We start from the raw sequence: 18,172 nt of genomic DNA on the forward strand, positions 1-18,172 counted from the left end.
TTAGACACGTACAATAGCTCGTGCCGTGGATCCAAAAATGCACAAATTGTCAAAAGCTCTATTTGTAGGCACTTATTGACCAGATTAAGATCATAATTCATGAAAAAAACTACAGGTGTGTAATGGTACCTGCTGCCAATATTTTCGATCCTGGTCACCGGCTAGCAGCCTCTATCCGTATTTTGAATTTCTGATGATCTAATCCGCCTCGGTCTAGTCGTATTTGGACAAGTGGATGGTGTCGTAGTTGGGACGAGCTGCCGCTGTGGCAATGGCAGACACCCTACTAGGACACGGACAACGGCGGAGGGCACGCGCGGCGGCCAGCGCTTTAAGGTCCAGCATGGTGCTCGCGGAGTTTCTCCTATAAATAAATGCCAACGAGGGTTAGCTCTTGGGTTGGTCTCATTTTACGTTGTCTACATGTATGGGCTATTGGGCTTTGATCGTCTATATTCGAAGTTGCTGGTTCAAATGAATAATATTTTATATGGGCTAATGACACCATTAGCGGCGGCCATTACCGAAGTACAGTACACACAGCCCGCTCAAAAAGGTTGAGGGGGGCGAGCGATTGGCAGGGGTCTAGCCCCTGCTCGCCGGAGTCTGTGAGGAAATGGAAGTCACGGGTAAAAGAAAGAGGAGGTGTAAAATCATGACTAGAGGCTAACACGCGCTCCGCCGCGTCGTTTTTCACTCGTGAAATCAACTTTTTAATCTATAGATTATTGTGATCAATTGTTTTGTTTTTTATTTTATTTGTGTTGGCTTTTATGTTTTTATTTTTTATTGGAGGTGTTTTTTGTTCGTATATCGTGTTTGGTTGCTGTTGGAGTATTTTTTTCAAGAGAAGAGAGGAGTTATTTGATGTGTGGTTGCGAAGTCCTTGCACATTTTGGCCTTGTTGTTAGTCCGTGGTGATTGTTTGAGCCTCTTGGGACTTCTTATTTCACGCTAAATTCATGGAATTCCTAATGTGAAGCTCACATGGGTCAGCACACGAAGATCTTGCTTGCTCAGCTTAGCTCCTTGCTCCTCTCGCTTGTTTTTTTTTCTCACCCCATTGCTAGCTCTGAAAAAACTCGCCTATATTTTTTTATTTGAAAAGGTTAGTTAAATTAAATGGTGTTTAAGAACTTTAAAATAGCCATGAATTTTAGAAACATTCATGAATTTAAAATATGTTCACAAAATAAAAAGTAAATTGAAATTTAAAAACTGTTCACAACATTTAAATGACCGTGAGCTTTAAAATATCCACAAATTTAATCAATATTAACGAATTTGAAGAATTTTTAAATAGTTTTTTATTTTTAAAGTACACAAATTTTAATAAGTTTGTGTACTTATTAAAATTTGTGTACTTTAAAAATAAAAACATATTAAAATTTTTTTAATAAGTGCTCACGAATTTAAAAATTAAAAATGGACTATTCATGAAGAAATGTTGGCACATCATCAAGCAATATTTCTACAAATTCATTAATGATTTTTATGATGAAGTTGTATCTCTTGCACCTGTCAACACTGCCTATATAACTCTAATACCCAAGAAAGATAATCCTGAATCACCTGATGATTATAGGCCAATATCTCTTGTAAGTATGCCAATCAAAATACTTACTAAACTTCTTGCCAATAGAGCCCAACAGATTATTATCTCAAGAGTCAGCAAGAACCAATATGGATTCATCAATACAAGAAATATTCAGGACTGCCTTGCATGGAGTTTTGAATACATACATATGTGTCACAAATCCAAGAAAGAAATCATCATTTTTAAGATTGACTTTGTTAAAGCTTTTGATAAAGTTAATTATAAGGCAATCTTGTTCATGATGAAGCATCTGGGATTCAGCAGCAAATGTATTAGATGGGTAACTGCTATACTATCCACTGCAACTACCTCTGTCCTACTAAATGGTGTTCCTGGTAAGTGCATACAATGCAAATATGGTGTCAGACAAGGAGATCCTTTCTCCCCCTTACTTTATGTTATGGTTGGAGAATTATTACAAATCTTGGTAAATGATGCATGGAGGAATGGCCTACTATCTTTGCCCATTGAAACAAACTATACTGAATGCTACCCTATCATACAATATGCTGATGATACACTGGTTATTCTGCCAGCTGATGAGGTGCAAATCAGGAATTTTATTGAGATCCTTGATAAATTTTCTAATTTCACTGGCCTTGTAGTTAACTACAGTAAATCCTCTATGGTACCTATCAATATCTCTGATGAAAAAGCTATGGATTTGGCCAACACCTTTAACTGCAAAAAAGAAACTATGCCATTTACATATCTTGGCCTACCTATGGGATCTACTAGGCCCAAAGTATCTGATTTGATGCCCATGGTTTCCAGGCTTGATCACAGACTTGCTGGTATTGCCACCATGTATTATGCAGGATGAAGATGTATGAAATGAGAAAAGGTGGACGCTTTGGCATTGGGTTCATTGACCCAAACATCGTTAATGAATACACAAGGCTAATAAATCCACATCATGAAAAGGCCGTAGAGGACAACATGCTAGAGTTCTTGAAGCGCCTCAAATACAATGAAGATATACTACTTTCTTACAACTTCCAGTGAGTCACACTGTCTTGTACTACAAATTCTCTGTTTTTGCCTACTAGCTAGCTACATGTTTTTGCTTACATATGCCCGCTTAATTAAGACATGCAAACGTGTGTGCATGCAGATTTCACTGGATCTTGTGTATCATTAAAGTTGACGCCGAAACAGTTGAAATACTGGACTCACTACTCAAAGCAAATACTGACTATAACATCTTGTTTGGGATAGTCAACAGGTAATTTCAAACATTATTAACTATATATCTCGGCCTATTTAGTTCGTCATTTCATGATATGAACTATTTAATAACCCTTTTATTCATTTTCTTTGTCGGCGGGCAGGGCTTGGGCAAGGTTCATCAGCGTCACGGAAGGCGAATGGAAAAAAAAGCTTAAATGGTTTCGACCCAAGGTAAGTAATTAAGTAGTACTAGCTAGCTAGCTAGCTGCCATCTCTTTAATTATCATGCTTGATTAATTATTATCTGATCAAATTCCATTCTCGTAAAGGCCCTGAAGCAGGCGCAGGGGACTGATCTGTGTGCATTCTGCGTTTGCGAGAACATTCGCATGATGGCGTCCGAAAGGAGCAGATCTCAAAGACAGGAATGGGTACGCTTGTCAGAACACTATTCACAATTTTTACACCATTATCGATATCTAGTCACACAACTAATACACATGCATATTGATCTCCTTCTTAACAATTCAAAGAGGTGCGGGAGAAGCTCCTAGAAATGGAGCGCGTAGAAGCACTTCAAGAGGAAATAGCGGGATTTTTGCTCGACCAGGTCATAAATCCGAAGGGAAAATACTATTACCCGCTACCGCCCCCATGAAAACCACTTCCAATTGTCATCGTGCTCCGAAGGCACCAATTAGGCTAATGCCACTGGCTCCAAAGGCAACATGCATATGTAGGAGAAATTGTATATAGCTATACATGTGTGTATGTGTGAATTAATTAATATGGTGGTTTGTGAGACATTGATGATATATATGTGCATGATTGGTTGTACTAGAAATTCTATATATATATATATATATATGCATAATGTGTACAATATGTAGTATCGTAAAATACCAGCAAACGAAAAAGAATTAAAATGGAAACACAAAATTAAATGAAAAAGAAATCATAAAACTAAAAACCCCCCAAACCTTATAGTACCGGTTGGTCTTACCAACCGGTACTAAAGGGCTCCAGGCCCCCGGAGCTGGCTCGTGCCACGTGGTTGCCCTTTAGCACCGGTTCGTGCTGAACCGGTACTAAAGGGGGGGGGGGGCTTTAGTGCCCACACTTTAGTGCCGGTTATGGAACCGGCACTAAAGGGCCTTACAAACCGGTGCTATTGCCCGGTTCTGCACTAGTGTGATGTCATACTCAGGGAGACTTGTTCACCTTAAATCCATTGTTGCAGCTCTGCCCATATTTGCTATGTGCTGCATCAGAGTTCCATTCACCATTCTGGATCATTTTGAAAAATCAGGTAGGAACTTCCTATGGTATGGCAAAGATATCAATAAAAAGGGGAATTGCCTTGTCAAATGGGATAATGTATGCTTGCCAAAAAAAGCAGGTGGTTTGGGAGTGCTAGATCTAAGAGTCCAAAACAAAACCCTGCTTACAAAATTCCTATACAAATTCTTTAACAGGCATGACATTCCCTGGGTTAACCTTATTTGGAACAACTACTATGACAATGGTGAGGTACCTAATTTCCCTACCAGGGTGGGCTCTTTCTGGTGGAGAGACTGATGCTCTATTTTGAGTGAATTTAAAGACATGACCATAAGCTATGCTGGGATTGGTAATACAATTAAGCTATGGTCAGATAAATGGTGTTCTCAAATACTCTCCCTGGCCATGCCTCAACTATTCTCCTATGTAAATTTTTTTGAGATCACACTTGCCTCTGCCAGCAATATTGAAGAGGATGAATTTTATGACTTATTCCATCTGCCAATGTCTGCTATTGCAGTACAACAGAGCATCGATCTAAGAATGATGATAAATAACAGAGATAACCAGCAAATACCTGACTCATGGAAGTTTTATTGGGGTGGAACAAAATACTCTAACAAGAGAATATATCTGGAATACATGGGAAATCCTGCGGATGCTCCTAAACCCTTCCAATGGATATGGAAATCATGTACCCTACCCAGACAAAAATTCTTTTTCTGGCTTCTATTGCAAGACAGATTGAATACCAGAGATCTATTAACCAGGAAGAGTTTCTACATTGAGACAAATAAGTGTGAGTTATGTGATGATGAGCCTAATGAACATCTAATGCACCTATTTTTAGCTGTGATTTCAGCCAAAACTTCTGGATGAACATTGGCTACCAATGGGATACTGGTCATAATCTAATGGAGACGTTACTGCATGGAAGTAAACAAGATACATATGGATGTTTCAAAGAGTGCTTAATTGCTAGCTGCTGGAGTTTATGGAAGCACAAAAATAGCATAATTTTTGATCACAAAGTTAAGAATATGGCTTTCTGTATAGCCATGTTTAAAAAGCACTTCAGCATGATCATAAAGAAGGCCAAACCTGGACTAAAGGAGGGCATGCAGAGCTGGCTTGACACTTTGTAGATTTATCTTCTTATGATTTGCTTCATGATCCACCATGTAAATCCACTTGTAATTGTCCCACATTATTAATGAAAATGAGAATTACAGTGGGGGTCTTCCCCACTGTCTGTTGCTCAAAAAAATATTTAAAAATTAAAAATAAAAAATAAAAAAAGAAGAACAAATAAAACTAAACAACACACACTTACGCGTGGGGCCCTAGCCCCACAACCCTCGAAGCAAGAGAGCGCTTCAATTCGAGGCAAATTTAATCAATATTAATGAATTTCAAGAATTTTAAAATATGTTTATATTTTTTAAAAGTACACAAATTTTGATAAGTGGCCATGAATTAAAACATGACAAGAAAGAGAAGAAGAAATAAAACTAAACAACACACATTTATGCGTGGGGCCTCAGTGACCCCCACAACCCTCAAAGCACCAGAGCGCTTCAATTTGAGGGAGCTTAGTATCTCTATAGATGCCTTTCTGACCGTACAAAATATTTTGTTTCAAAGCAAAAGGAGGTGTGTAATTTATTATGTGTTGGATTTTTTATTTTTCAAAAAAACTTTCAGTTTATTCGTCAAACATTATGGCAGTACAAACAACATCGGAAGTAACAAAAATAGCATCCATATCCGTCGACCACCTAGCGACGAGTACAAGCACTGGAGCGAGCCGAAAGGCGAGCCGTCGTCATCGCCCCTCCCTCAGTGGAGTCAGGCGAACCTTGTTGTGGTAAACAGTCAAGAAGTCGTCGTGCTAAGGACCCAAAAGACCAGCACACTAGTACATCAACCGCCACCGATGGAGTGAAGTGTAAATCAGAAGGACCCAAATTGCAAACACATGTACACATACGAACGATGACCGGATCCACGCAGATCCATCGAAGACAAGCACCGATAGAATCCCGCAAGATTTTCTAGAGACACACCTCCACACGCCCTCTGTGTCGTGGGGCGCACCACCGCGGCAGAGACTAGGTGGGGAGAAACGTATTCCATCTTTAGGGAGCTGCGCCGTCTTGCCTTTCTAAGCGTGACACAAACCATAAATGGGCTAAAAAGGCTCAAATGAAGCATGAGACCTCCAGCCAGCAAGGGTCAGTATCCACTGCGCATTCATATCCCTAAGGCCATAGGAGACGAGGCATATCGACGGCAGCGTTGGTGGGAGGCGGGTAAACCGTAGCTACCTGGGAGTTGCTCGCGGGGGAGGAGAAAATGTGAGCTAGTTCAATCTTTAATCGGAAACTATTTGCACCTTGTGCATTCTTCATAGTTCAGGCTTGGTTTATTATGTCTAGGATTAATAAGGTATACTAAATATTTACTCATGCATGGGGCAATCTCTTCTATTCTGGTTCGTGTTGATTGTATGGTTCATCTCGGGAGGGAGATCGAACTTCAAGAAACTATGAATAGTCTCATTTATATACAAATGTGTAACTCCTCAGAAATTTCAATTGCGCTTATATCCATCACTATAGGACTTGGGTTCAAGCTTTCCCAAGCCTCTTGTCATTAATAGATTCATGATGTCTACGATGGAGTGTCGTTTGTTCGAAAACTTTGGATCAATAGTTTTATATGATTATATAATCCATTCATGTAATCCACTTTCCACATAATTTCAAATGAAAATTTCCATAGTCTTTATTTTGCAAATATACTAACTATTGAATGTACCCTAGGAGGGGGATTGCAAGCAAACACATTTTTCAGACACTTTTAGTTGCAGCCCGAAATTAAATGGTGGCGGCTTTAGAAGAAAAATGCCTTCCTCGAAGAAATTTTAATCTTCACATAAACTTCTATGGGAATCCACTTTCTGCCATAACTAAATGTCTATAAAGAGATTTGAAAGTGGATACTCCATCCATAGTTAACATCCATTTTATGGAATCTTAATTATCAAACATTTCAGCCTCACAGTCAGCTTAAGACTACCCTAGAGAGCCAACGTACCACCCCACGGGTCCGTCTAGATTTTATACACTCCCATCCTTTTTGTAAGGCATCATCCACATAAATATTGTAATCTAAGCTCAAATTGTATAATCTAGCATGCATATTTTCACAGGTTTATCACCAACCCACCAATCCTCCCAAAACCTTGTGTTTTTATGTTACCCACTATCTTCTTATTGTGTTGGTAGAAGATGTGTTTGATTTTCATCAAGTTGGACAAAAAGTGGGAGTTCCCCACTTTTGGTTTAAGCCCAGCTAGGCCTTAAATTTGGATATATTTATTCAAAACGATATTTTCCCATAACCCATTTTAGTTTTCAGTTTCCAAAACCACTTAGCCATCAAAGCTTTGTTCATAAGTTCAAGATTCAAATTCCTCAAACCCCCTTGATCTTCATTAAATGATATTTCTTTGTATCTTCATCTCATAGCCAAATAAATCTAGCCATAAATAATTTGCTCCCTTCATTCACCGAGTCTTACTTAATAAAACCATTTTACTTCGATGTCAATCATGGCATACATGTAATCCTAGAAAACACTAGCTTGTCACTAGCGCAACATAACATCGTCTATTACACATTTATGTGCTTTTAGTTTATGTAGGATTCAACATGGCATGACATGACATCAAATTTCTATGTTTTCCTATTCCGATGTTTTCAAGTTTTATGAACCAAATTAAGGTGTGGAGGGCTACACATTTTTACTTTACGTGGTTCACCCATTAGTGTTCAACAAATAAAGTTTTAGTATAGTTAAGTGGAGAACTAAACTAAGATAATCTAACATGAATGCCATTGAAATATGTTTCCTTGGATATTCAATTTTCAGTTGATACAATCTCTATCCCAATAGGTTTGACCTCCCATTAAACATAAAAATATGCAACCCATGAGCCTTTTTTGTCGGGGAATAGTGAAATTAACACTACACATATGAGGTATCATCGATGTCATCTATATATGTACTTTATTGTATTTTTTCATGGTTCTGTTTTTTGTATGTGTGTGCTGAACTCAATCTATGCCTTGTAGGCTGACGAAACCCTACCGTTTAGACTAAATAATTGGTATATCTAAGAAGGACGGTAGAAACTTCACATGATTGAAGCGTGGAGGCTACTTCCAGCAACAAAAAATTATGGAGACTACGTTTTTTGCGGGTTTTCCGTTCAACAGATCTAAAGTTACATTGAAGTGGAATAATGAACTAAAAGAGAATTCGACATGGAGTACATGGCACTACATGTAGTAGTATATAGGCGGTGTACAGAGTGAACACAAGGAATCTCCTACACAGAAAATCTTTTCACCTACCATCATATCAATGTGAGCTCTGCCAATCCAATGCTAAAGAAATCTCACTACATCTTTTTTGGGACCGTGACTTTGCCTCAAGTTGCTGGGAAGCTCTCATTGGTCACAGAAACAGAGGTTTGTCACCCTATGGCGAAATTACTCTCTTGGTTAAAGCCCTTCCCACATCAATTGCCATGGAAATCCTCATCATGGGATGTTGGAACATCTGGATTCAAAGAAACGGGAAAATTTTCAGCGCCAGGCAGCAGTCCATTCAGGCTTGGGAGAGACTGCTGAAACACGATCTCCTGCTTCTCAAGCATAGAATCAAGTCCAAGTTTGAAGCCCAATATCCAGTTTGATTGATCAGTTTCTCAATTAAGATCTCTTAACATGATGGGTTTTGATAGAACAGGAGTTGGTTAACTTGGTCCTTTGTGGCTTGTAACTTATTGTAAATACTTTTGCTTTTACTAGCAAACATGCCCGTGCGTTGCAACGGGAGATTTTTTTACCTCTCATACACACTCTTGATACATCAGCAAATCTCTTGAAATCGTGCACGATGCCACATGAAAAACAACATGATAAGTGATGATTTTGAAGTGTATTCAAGGTGTTTCCAATTTAGACAATATAAATATCTATCTAGTTGCAGGTATATCTTTACGCATTTGTTGTCGTTCCTCCTCGCTGGTGCCCAACAAATATTTGCATTACGACGAAAATACCAACGTATATTTTATTATTTCATGATAGCATTTGCATAAGAGCATTATTTATGCCTCCTTTATATATGTGCTTTTTTTGTAATCCAAGTCAAATCTTAATTTGGTTGCAAACATATTAGGCAGCTCCATAAAAATCAATCAATTTGTAAGGACATGCATAGCAAATGTTCAAGGTTGCATATCAACATTGATATTCTTAAAAAAATGAAAATAAATAAAACAATATGAAAATTAAAGTCAAGCCATTGGTTTACGTAAAGTTTGTATCAGCAACATTGTACATTTTTTATACATCAGAAACATTTTATATATACACATTTAATATTTTCCAATTTCATGGTCAACATTTTTTAAAACATATTTATTTTTTATGTCTACTTTTTATACATATTCTATATTTTTTGTATACATCAGGAATATTTTTCATATACACGTTTAACATAGTCCAAATACATGATACTATTTTTGAAAACTTATTTTTTTTATGTCTGCTTTGTTCCATACACATTATATATGTTTCTATACATTTTTCTTATACATCAAAAAACATTTTTTGTATGCACATTTGACATTCTTTAAATATATGATTAACATTTATTAAAGAATGAAAAATGATAGTACTATTTTTCTATACGCGCTGTACTTTTTGGTATATAATGGAATCATTCTTTCTATACATGTTTGACATTTCTTTAGTGCATGATTAACATTCTTTGGAAGTCTGCATATAAGTGATTTTTATGATTAAAATATTCATAGTATTTCGAAATAAAGCCAAAATAAAAAAATACAGAACATATGTAAAAAAATGTAAGAAAAATAAGTGCTAAAGGCCGCTCTGGGCCGGCCCAATCGGGCATCTGTCTAGAGAAAAGGGGGAGCAAAAAGGGAGTAATAGAGAAAAAGGGGAGATGGGGGATCAAACCTGGGTCTTATAGGTGGAAGAGAGAGAGTCCAGCCAGTAGGGCGGCCAAGCCCCTGGCATTTGGTGGGGGATCAGACACTATTGAACCAAAATCAATGACCGACTAAAAAAATAATCGTTTTTTCCTGTTACCAGGGGCATAGGCGGGTAAATTATGTGAACTCTAGGGGCAAATTCCGTGACGTACGACCAGAAACCCACTTTTCTTTATTATTAGGTGAAGATTAATATATATACCGCAGAACGATTGTTCTACGGGTTTCGGTTATTTTTTTTTGGCAGAATGGCTGTTGTTAATATGTTTCTTAAAAAAAACGAGATGTAGACATGATAATTTCGAATTATATAAATGCAGTACTATCTTGAACTACTGGTGCCTGGCACGTGCATATTTTGTCCATTTCTCAGTACTCATGACTAGTGCATTATTTTCAAACGAGATACACTAGCGATTTGTCCAAAAATTTAAATCAGTGCTGCTAGCAGCTGCTACTTTTTTTTTAGATAACTTTTTTTAGGGGTTATTTAGCAGCTGCTACTGTAGCGTGTACTCCTCTACTAGGACTGGAGGGCCGCACATGGGTTAAGAGGCCGCCCGTGGGTTGCCCACCCTGACGTCGGCGAGCAGGTAAAAACCCAAACGGGCACCAACACCAAGCCTGTCGCTGCCGCACGCGCAGGCGCAGCGGACAGCGATCCGCGCACGGTCCTGCCCCTGCGCCCTCGTCCCTTCCGCTATATATGGGGCCCTGCCATGCCATCCCGGCACCGGCCACTCAAAATCCCCAGACTTTCCAAAGCCAAAATCCCAACCTCCGTCCTCCGATCCCCCTCTTCTTCCTCCTTCTCGCGGCCGAGGGGGTCGTCCATCGATGGCGACAATGGGGGCGGGCGAAGCAGTGAAGATGATCTGCGGGACGAAGGTGGAGCGGGTGGTGGGCACGGGCAAGGCGCCCGGTGCTTGCCCGTCCTGCGGCGGCCCCGTGGTGGCCACCGACGTGGAGAGCGAGCGGCGCATCCTCTGCCTCCCGCTGTGCCTCAAGAACAAGCGCAAGTACTCCTGCACCAGGTGCTTCCGCCGCCTCGTCACCGTCTACAGCTAGCCGGCCCCAAGCCGCTGGTGGTGGTGCCACCGATCCATCCATCCTTCCATCAACTAGCGATGTACTACCAAGCAAATCCATTAATCCGCTCGACTTCTTTGATTCCTGTTGGCCGTGCTTACGGCTCTAGAGTAGCTTGCTAGCCTGGATAATGTAATGTCATGTTGATCCTGTCTTAGTTCTTCTACAGTGTTTCTAGGGAGTACTCCTAGTAGCTAAATCTAGCTAATTTGGTGGCCGCGCATCACGTGAAGCGATGCAAAACTGGCACTCTGATGTACCAGTATCTTGCAGTAAGCTCTCTGTCAATGGTGGCGGGGCACCTCCGCTTTAATGCACCGGCCTGGCCAGTATTGGAAATTCGTAATGCGCTTCCTTCATTAAGATGGCAATTAACGTACTGGTGGGACCATCATGGACACCCAGATACGCAAAAGTACATTGGCCCGTCTCCATCGATCGATCCCCCAAGCCTCGATCGCTATAGTGATGCACAGTAGCAGCCACGCAATCTCTGTCACCGCATGTATTGTGCCGATCACTACAGTAGTAGCAGCCACAAATCGACGGTGACGCCAGGCTTTGGCCGGTGTGCATGCACCGGCCACAAGCCACAGCAGCCGGCCGGCCGTCCGTCCGTTGGTTACCTGTTCCTTTCGCGGGCATATCACGTACGACGTACGAGGAAAATCCCCACGATTCGACGGCCGGACGGGCGCGCCGATCTGCACGGCTGCACCTTAGCCACCCGGCCAAACTGAACCCGCAAACGAGCGGTCTGCGCACTAGGGCATTGGGTCCGATATTAGTTGCCGAAAATGAAAATCGGTAGAGTGTCGTCTGCCGTGATCTGATCTCTGGATTGCTTGAGTCCCGGGCCGGCACCAAGATGCGTTCGGCGATTAACTACGATTATCCTCCAAAGGGGGGAGGATTGTGCGTGCAAGCCATGCGATGCGCCGCATTTAGTTTGTGTCCAATCTGTGATCGCCAGTTCGCCACACATGCAAACCGAGATGATTCAAGCGAGACTCGGCGGCGAGCTACTTGTCCACACACCAGCTGGAGACGAGAAGGGTAGGTAGAGATTAAGGAGCTACATGGCCATGTCTACTCCCTCCGTATCGAAATACTTATAGTTGTGGGAATTTGTACTAGCTTCCCAGCTACAAGTATTTTGGTACACGGGTAGTATAAACGTGTGGATAGATATGCAGATTCATGCATCGCATGGTGGGGGTATATTATGGCTGCTAATTGCGCCGCAGGAGTAATAAACAACCGAGCTGCTACGTTGCGCAGAGAGCTCCCTTTCTATACACAAATCGATCCCTGTCGATGTTATTTGCTGATGCACACGAGATATAACTGGTGACGGTATATCGGTCTTAGCTACGATCCTGACATGCAAGAAGCTTCTACGCACGTTGCGGGACAGAAAAAAGAACACGAGGGATGCGTACACACCATTACTGGGATCAAATCAGGAAGCTGCTGATGCCTGACTGGCTGACCTTGACCGGCTGAGACGAACTCATCCGAAAAACTGAAAGCGACGACGGAGGGCGACTGTCCGAAAACGGAAGGGCAAAGACCAGAGGTTGGGGTTACCGCCATGCGTCGTTGAGTGGGTCTATTTCTGTGTTTCCGGCCATGTCTTGGACCTGCCCACCACTGGAAGCGCGGGTTGATCAGAGCGTGGGCAGCCTTTTGGTTGCGCACCAATGTTTTTGTCGACGTCTAGGAACCAGACATCGGATGTGTGCGAACAACCTTTTCGTGAATTTGGTCGGGGATAAAGCACGCCGGAGTTATCCAAGTTCGGACCACAATCGAGGTGTAATACCCTACTCCTGTTATGGATGATATTGCTATGTTCTAGGCGAACTGGTAACAATGTATGTCGTATGTTGCGAATGAGTCGAGCTCTTTGCTAGGCTGTAGTCCTCTATTTATATTGTCTCCGGTCCTCTCCTTTTCATGGCGGGGGTTGCCGCATAGCCAGCACAAAACAGAGGAGGGCCGTCCATACCGGCCCGGCGCAATGGGGCATGGCTTCCATGCCCCATGCCGAGTAGGTTGCTATAGGACGCCCTTGTAGCCATGCACTAGGTTGGTGCTGCCTCTCCGGGGCCGAATTTCGTGTTTTGACCCTTTTTGAAAAGAATTTCAGGATCTGATCCCTGTTTGAATTTTTTTTCGAGATTTGACCTTTTTTCCTACCGCCAGGGCCTCTGGCGGTAGGGTTAGGTAGCCTACCGCCACGGCCCATGGCGGTAGGAAACTTATCCACATCAGCGCGCTGAGACGGCGCCGTCCCCCTCCGTCGCACCCTACCGCTAGGGGCCCTGGCGGTAGGCTGTCTAACCATACCGCCAGGGGCCCTGGCGGTAGGGTCCGGGCATTATTTGCCCCGAAACCCCCGCGCCCCTGCCCATCTCCCCACCCCTCCCCCTCCCCCCGTCGGCAGTTCATCCTTTTCTCCCCCAAGTCGCCCCTCTCTCCCTCTCTCATCTCCTCCACTCCCCCCCTTGGATCTTCACCGATTCTTCACCGTTTTGGCGGATCGAGATGGCCCCGAGGAGAGAACCTTAAGCTCCTCCGATCCCTCCAATTAGTTTTTGCAAACTTGCTACCGATTCGACGCATTATTTGCTTGAAATCCCTCATGTTTTTGAACTTAGATTGATTTTTTTCACCTAAGATTGATTGTAGTTGTAGTTCTTAGTTCTTTAATAAGTAGTGGTATTGGATATGTACTCTAATCAATAGTTCATATGTTAGTGTGAAGATGAACCCTAGTTCATAATTTTTTTTGTTAAAAAAATTATGATGTAATGTTGATAAAGGGATGAACCCTAGTTTGATGATGCATGTGATATGATGATATGATCTAGTGTGAAGATGAACCCTAGTTTGATGACGCATGTTGATATGATGATATGAAGATGTTGTTTGGAAAATTTTGTTTAAAAATATGAAGCTATGATGTATGTTGGAGGTTTTTTTTGATATGATGCATGTTGATATGATCTGATCCATCATGTGTAGTAGATGTTGTTGGAGGAATATGCTTAAAATTTTATTTTGATATGATTTGAGTTCATTGTTTGTTTATGTATGCTTATGCTTATGGTGCTTTTGTTTATGAAACTCTATTAAGGCGGCCACCTCTTGCGGACAACATCGGCCAACGGTACTCCATGCTGGACTGGGCATTCGACAAGGGTCATCATGCCCGTTTCATAGAGAACGGAGAGGTAAGTGATATGAAAGAAATTTTGATCAAAGTTCTCGGATTGATGAAAATGATTTCCTAACTTTTTGGTGTTCACTTTTTGACAGACGCTCCAGCCACTGCGCATGAGGGGTCACGGGGGTCATGGGCATATGGACTACGCGCCGTTCTTCAAGAAAGCCCGTCTGTTGGGTTTCGTACGTGCTGCAGTTCAAGCGTCAGCCGCCGACGCTTGTCCACGCGGCTCTCACAGCTCTGATTGACCGTTGGAGACCGGAGACCCATTCTTTCCATCTGCCATGCGGGGAGATGACGGTGACCCTAGAGGACTGGGGGATGATTACTGCAATGCCGATCGAGGGTCATGCACTCACCGGTCGAGTGGAGAGGGCCAACTGGCAGGAGAGGGTCACAACCCTCATCGGCGACTGCCCCGGTGGCAAGAGTAACCGTACATCCGGTGTGCCGTTGATCTGGCTCTCGGAGCACCGGAAGACATGCCCCCAAGGCGCAGATGAGGCGACTGTGGAGTTGTACGCGAGGGCCTATCTGTGGTATATTCTCTCGGAGGTCGTGTTTCCAGACAGCTCCGGGAACTCTGCCAACTGGGCGTATCTGTTCTTCCTAGCGGACTGGGATGCAGGGTACAGTTGGGGGACGACATCTCTCGCCTACCTATACCGTTCGGTAAGAGAGTGTCTAATTGCGTACCTACCTACGAAAGTGTGTCCATGACATTTTCTTATATCTGATCCTCATTTGATGTTTTGCAGCTTGACGACACAACGCAGAGGACAGGAGACAAGTCCAATATGGGTGGCTTTGTCTGGGCCTTCTCCATTTGGATGTGGGAGCGGCTGCCGGTGGGGCGTCCGGAGAAGTTGCGAAGACGCCCATGGGAAGACTATGGCGAAGAAGGCGACGAGACTCGAAACCCTACCGTAGCTTACGAGTGGGACGTTGTCAAACTCTACACGGGCCTAAACAAGACTTCGTACAAGACCTACACCAGCGAGTTGGACGCTTTGACGCATACACAGGTATATGAACTCGCCCAACACCTTTCTCTTTGATTCCACTATTGACCGAGAGTTCAAACTTACCAAGGTATATGTAATAGGTAATCTGGTGCCCGTATCGACAAGAACGAGAGTGGGACTTTGATTTGAACGTGATGTGCGATGCGGACCGTGGTCTCTGGCGGTGCATCGTGCCCATGATCTGTGTGTACGCCGTCGAGTGGCATTTGCCACAATGCGTGGCCACGCAGTTTGGGATTTATTAGCATACCCCACCGGGCCAGCCCACCGATACTGGCGGCCACGCGCTCCACCTGTGAGCTCTTTGTTCTCGGTGAGATTATCATGTTTCTTGTTGCTTATGATGATCTCATTGCGCTTATGATGATTCTTGTTGCTTATGCCTTGCAGGATGAGCCGGCAGAAGAATCAGTCGATCACATACTGGGGAGAGGAGCATAAGACTCATGTGACGGAGTGGAACCGATGGAGGTACCGTAAAGACGTGGAGAGGAGAGTGACTAACTGGGATGATTACCTGGGCCGACACATGAGGTGGTACGATGATGGCCAGAAGCACCGTCTTCGTCTCAGGCCTCGATGGACGGCGGAAGACATCGCGGAGCTGGAGTGGGCTGACCCCGATGAACAGGCATACCAGACCGGCATCAGAGACATGCACAGTGGATTTAGGGAGTTTGCACCCCTCATCAACAGAGTGGTAAGTTTGAACCGACGGTTGATTTTAAAATATTTTATTCATCATCGTGACTGACTTATGCCGTTGCAGTCCGGTGAGCTGAACAGATGCATCTTCGATGCCTCAGATGCACTAGGTGGTCTTCTCGGGAGCATAGAATCGGAGACCAGAGTCAGGGGGGGCGATGAGGGTACATTTTCAGCCTCCTCGAAACAGATGCATCTTTTTCACTTGCAATCGGTCGATCTGATACTTATTATGACCTTGCTTCATTGTGTGTGCAGAAGTTCGTGCAGCGTTGTCGCAAGCTGGTAGGGCTGCTTGGGTGTGCTGGAGCTGGGTCAGTTGAAGCTTATCAGCCTGTAGCCACACAGGGTCTCATCGGCTCATCGAGCCATGCTCCCTCGTCGTCTAGGTTGGTTGGGGAGGAGGAGGAGGAAGAGGAGGATGAGGAGGAGGAGGAGGAGGAGGCCACATATGAAGAAGGGGAGGAGGAGGAATATGATGAAGATTATGGACCTCCAGCAACTCAAACGTCTCAAGCATCTCAGCTGCCGAAGAAGAGGAATCCGAAGAAGAAGGATTTGCTGAGTCCGGACCCTTTCCAGAGACCGGTTCCTCGACGGCCCAAGAAGAAGACCGAAGAGACTCGTTCAAAGAGTAACGAGGACCGTACCTCCAAGAGGGGAAGGAGCAACTGATTATGCCCTTCGATAGTTGGCTCTTTTAGTTTGGTTGAACTTCGTTTGGTTGAACTTTTCTAGTGGTTATGAAACTACGTGGAACTATGTGTTTGCTATTTGTGGATCTATGTGTTTGCTATTTGTGAAACTATGTGGAACTCCGTTTATTAATTAGTTGAAGTTCGTTTGAAATGTTCTATGCACTTCAAATTTGTTAATGTGTATGTGATGCCCAAGTTTAATTGTTTGAGATCTGTGATATTGTTGTCATATTTGTGAAACTTGCTATAATATTACTGTCATATTGAATTTGAAAAGAAGCAAGCAAATGAACTTAAATTCATAAAACACAACACCCTACCGCCAAGGACCCTGGCGGTAGGGTCAGACAACCTACCGCCAGGGCCCTTCCATTCTTCGTTACAGTAACATTGCACTGAAAACACAGGACCCTACCGCCATGGGCTCTGGCGGTAGGGTCGCACAGCCTACCGCCAGGGCCCTTCAATTCTTCGTTACAGAAACATTACACTGAAAAAACAGGACCCTACCGCCATGGGCTCTGGCGGTAGGGTCGCACATCGCCCTGGCGGTAGGTACTTAACCACGTTCAGCGCAGTCAAACGGCCGCCGTCCCCCTCCGTCGCACCCCTATCATCATGGACCGTGGCGGTAGGCTATCTAACCCTACCGCCAGAGGCCCTGGCGGTACCAAAAGGGTCAAATCTCGAAATTTTTAGCAACAGGGGTCAAATCCTGAAATTCTTTCAAAAAGGGTCAAAACACGAAATTCGGTCCCTCTCCGGCCCCTGTAGTTGACCACAGAGAGGGACTCCATGCCGGTGTGAAGTTAAAAAGTGGACACACCTTGTCCCATTCCGGCTGGCGACGCCAGTCACTGTAGCTCGGTAGTGTGCATTTAATGTCTCTGATGGGCATATTTTCCGGTTTCCTTCACGGGGAAGGAAACGCTTACCGCGAGATGGTGCTTGCCGGGCGACTCTCCAGGCAGCGCTTGACGGGTGCCCGAGCCCCGCCAAGCAAGCAGCAGTCCTTCGTGGAGCAAGCCAACGCGGTGTAGCTTGTCGAATGGTCTTGCTCTTCATGGTGTAAATCGGCGCGAGACTGTTGCCGGCCGCCACTATCAAGGCCCAGGTCTGCCGGCCCGGGGTATCCAGGTTCCAATTGGTCTGATAGTTTTGGCTTGCCCAGGCATATGCAATTTCATCGGTTCATTTTTACGCCAACTCATTGGCGAGTAGGCGGCGCCTAAAAGGTCCGCCAATATTTTGGCTGTGCGCGATTTGGTAAGGTGTGCGTGG

General features: G+C 43.6%; 1 protein-coding gene across 1 annotated transcript; it reads left to right on the forward strand.

The window, feature by feature from the left end:
* The first annotated feature begins 10,859 nt into the window (after window positions 1-10,859).
* Window positions 10,860-11,439, forward strand: LOC123041922 (uncharacterized). Its single transcript, XM_044464474.1, has one exon. The coding sequence runs from the start codon at window positions 10,980-10,982 to the stop codon at window positions 11,208-11,210; it is 231 nt and encodes a 76-aa protein (XP_044320409.1). The 5' UTR covers window positions 10,860-10,979; the 3' UTR covers window positions 11,211-11,439.
* Window positions 11,440-18,172: the final 6,733 nt, after the last annotated feature.

The sequence above is a fragment of the Triticum aestivum genome, chromosome 2B (genome assembly GCF_018294505.1).
Source record: "Triticum aestivum cultivar Chinese Spring chromosome 2B, IWGSC CS RefSeq v2.1, whole genome shotgun sequence".
Lineage (NCBI taxonomy): Eukaryota > Viridiplantae > Streptophyta > Magnoliopsida > Poales > Poaceae > Triticum > Triticum aestivum.

Excerpts from the sequence above, each read along its gene's own strand:
- LOC123041922 (XM_044464474.1), top strand. The coding sequence starts at position 10,980 with ATGGCGACAATGGGGGCGGGCGAAGCAGTGAAGATGATCTGCGGGACG.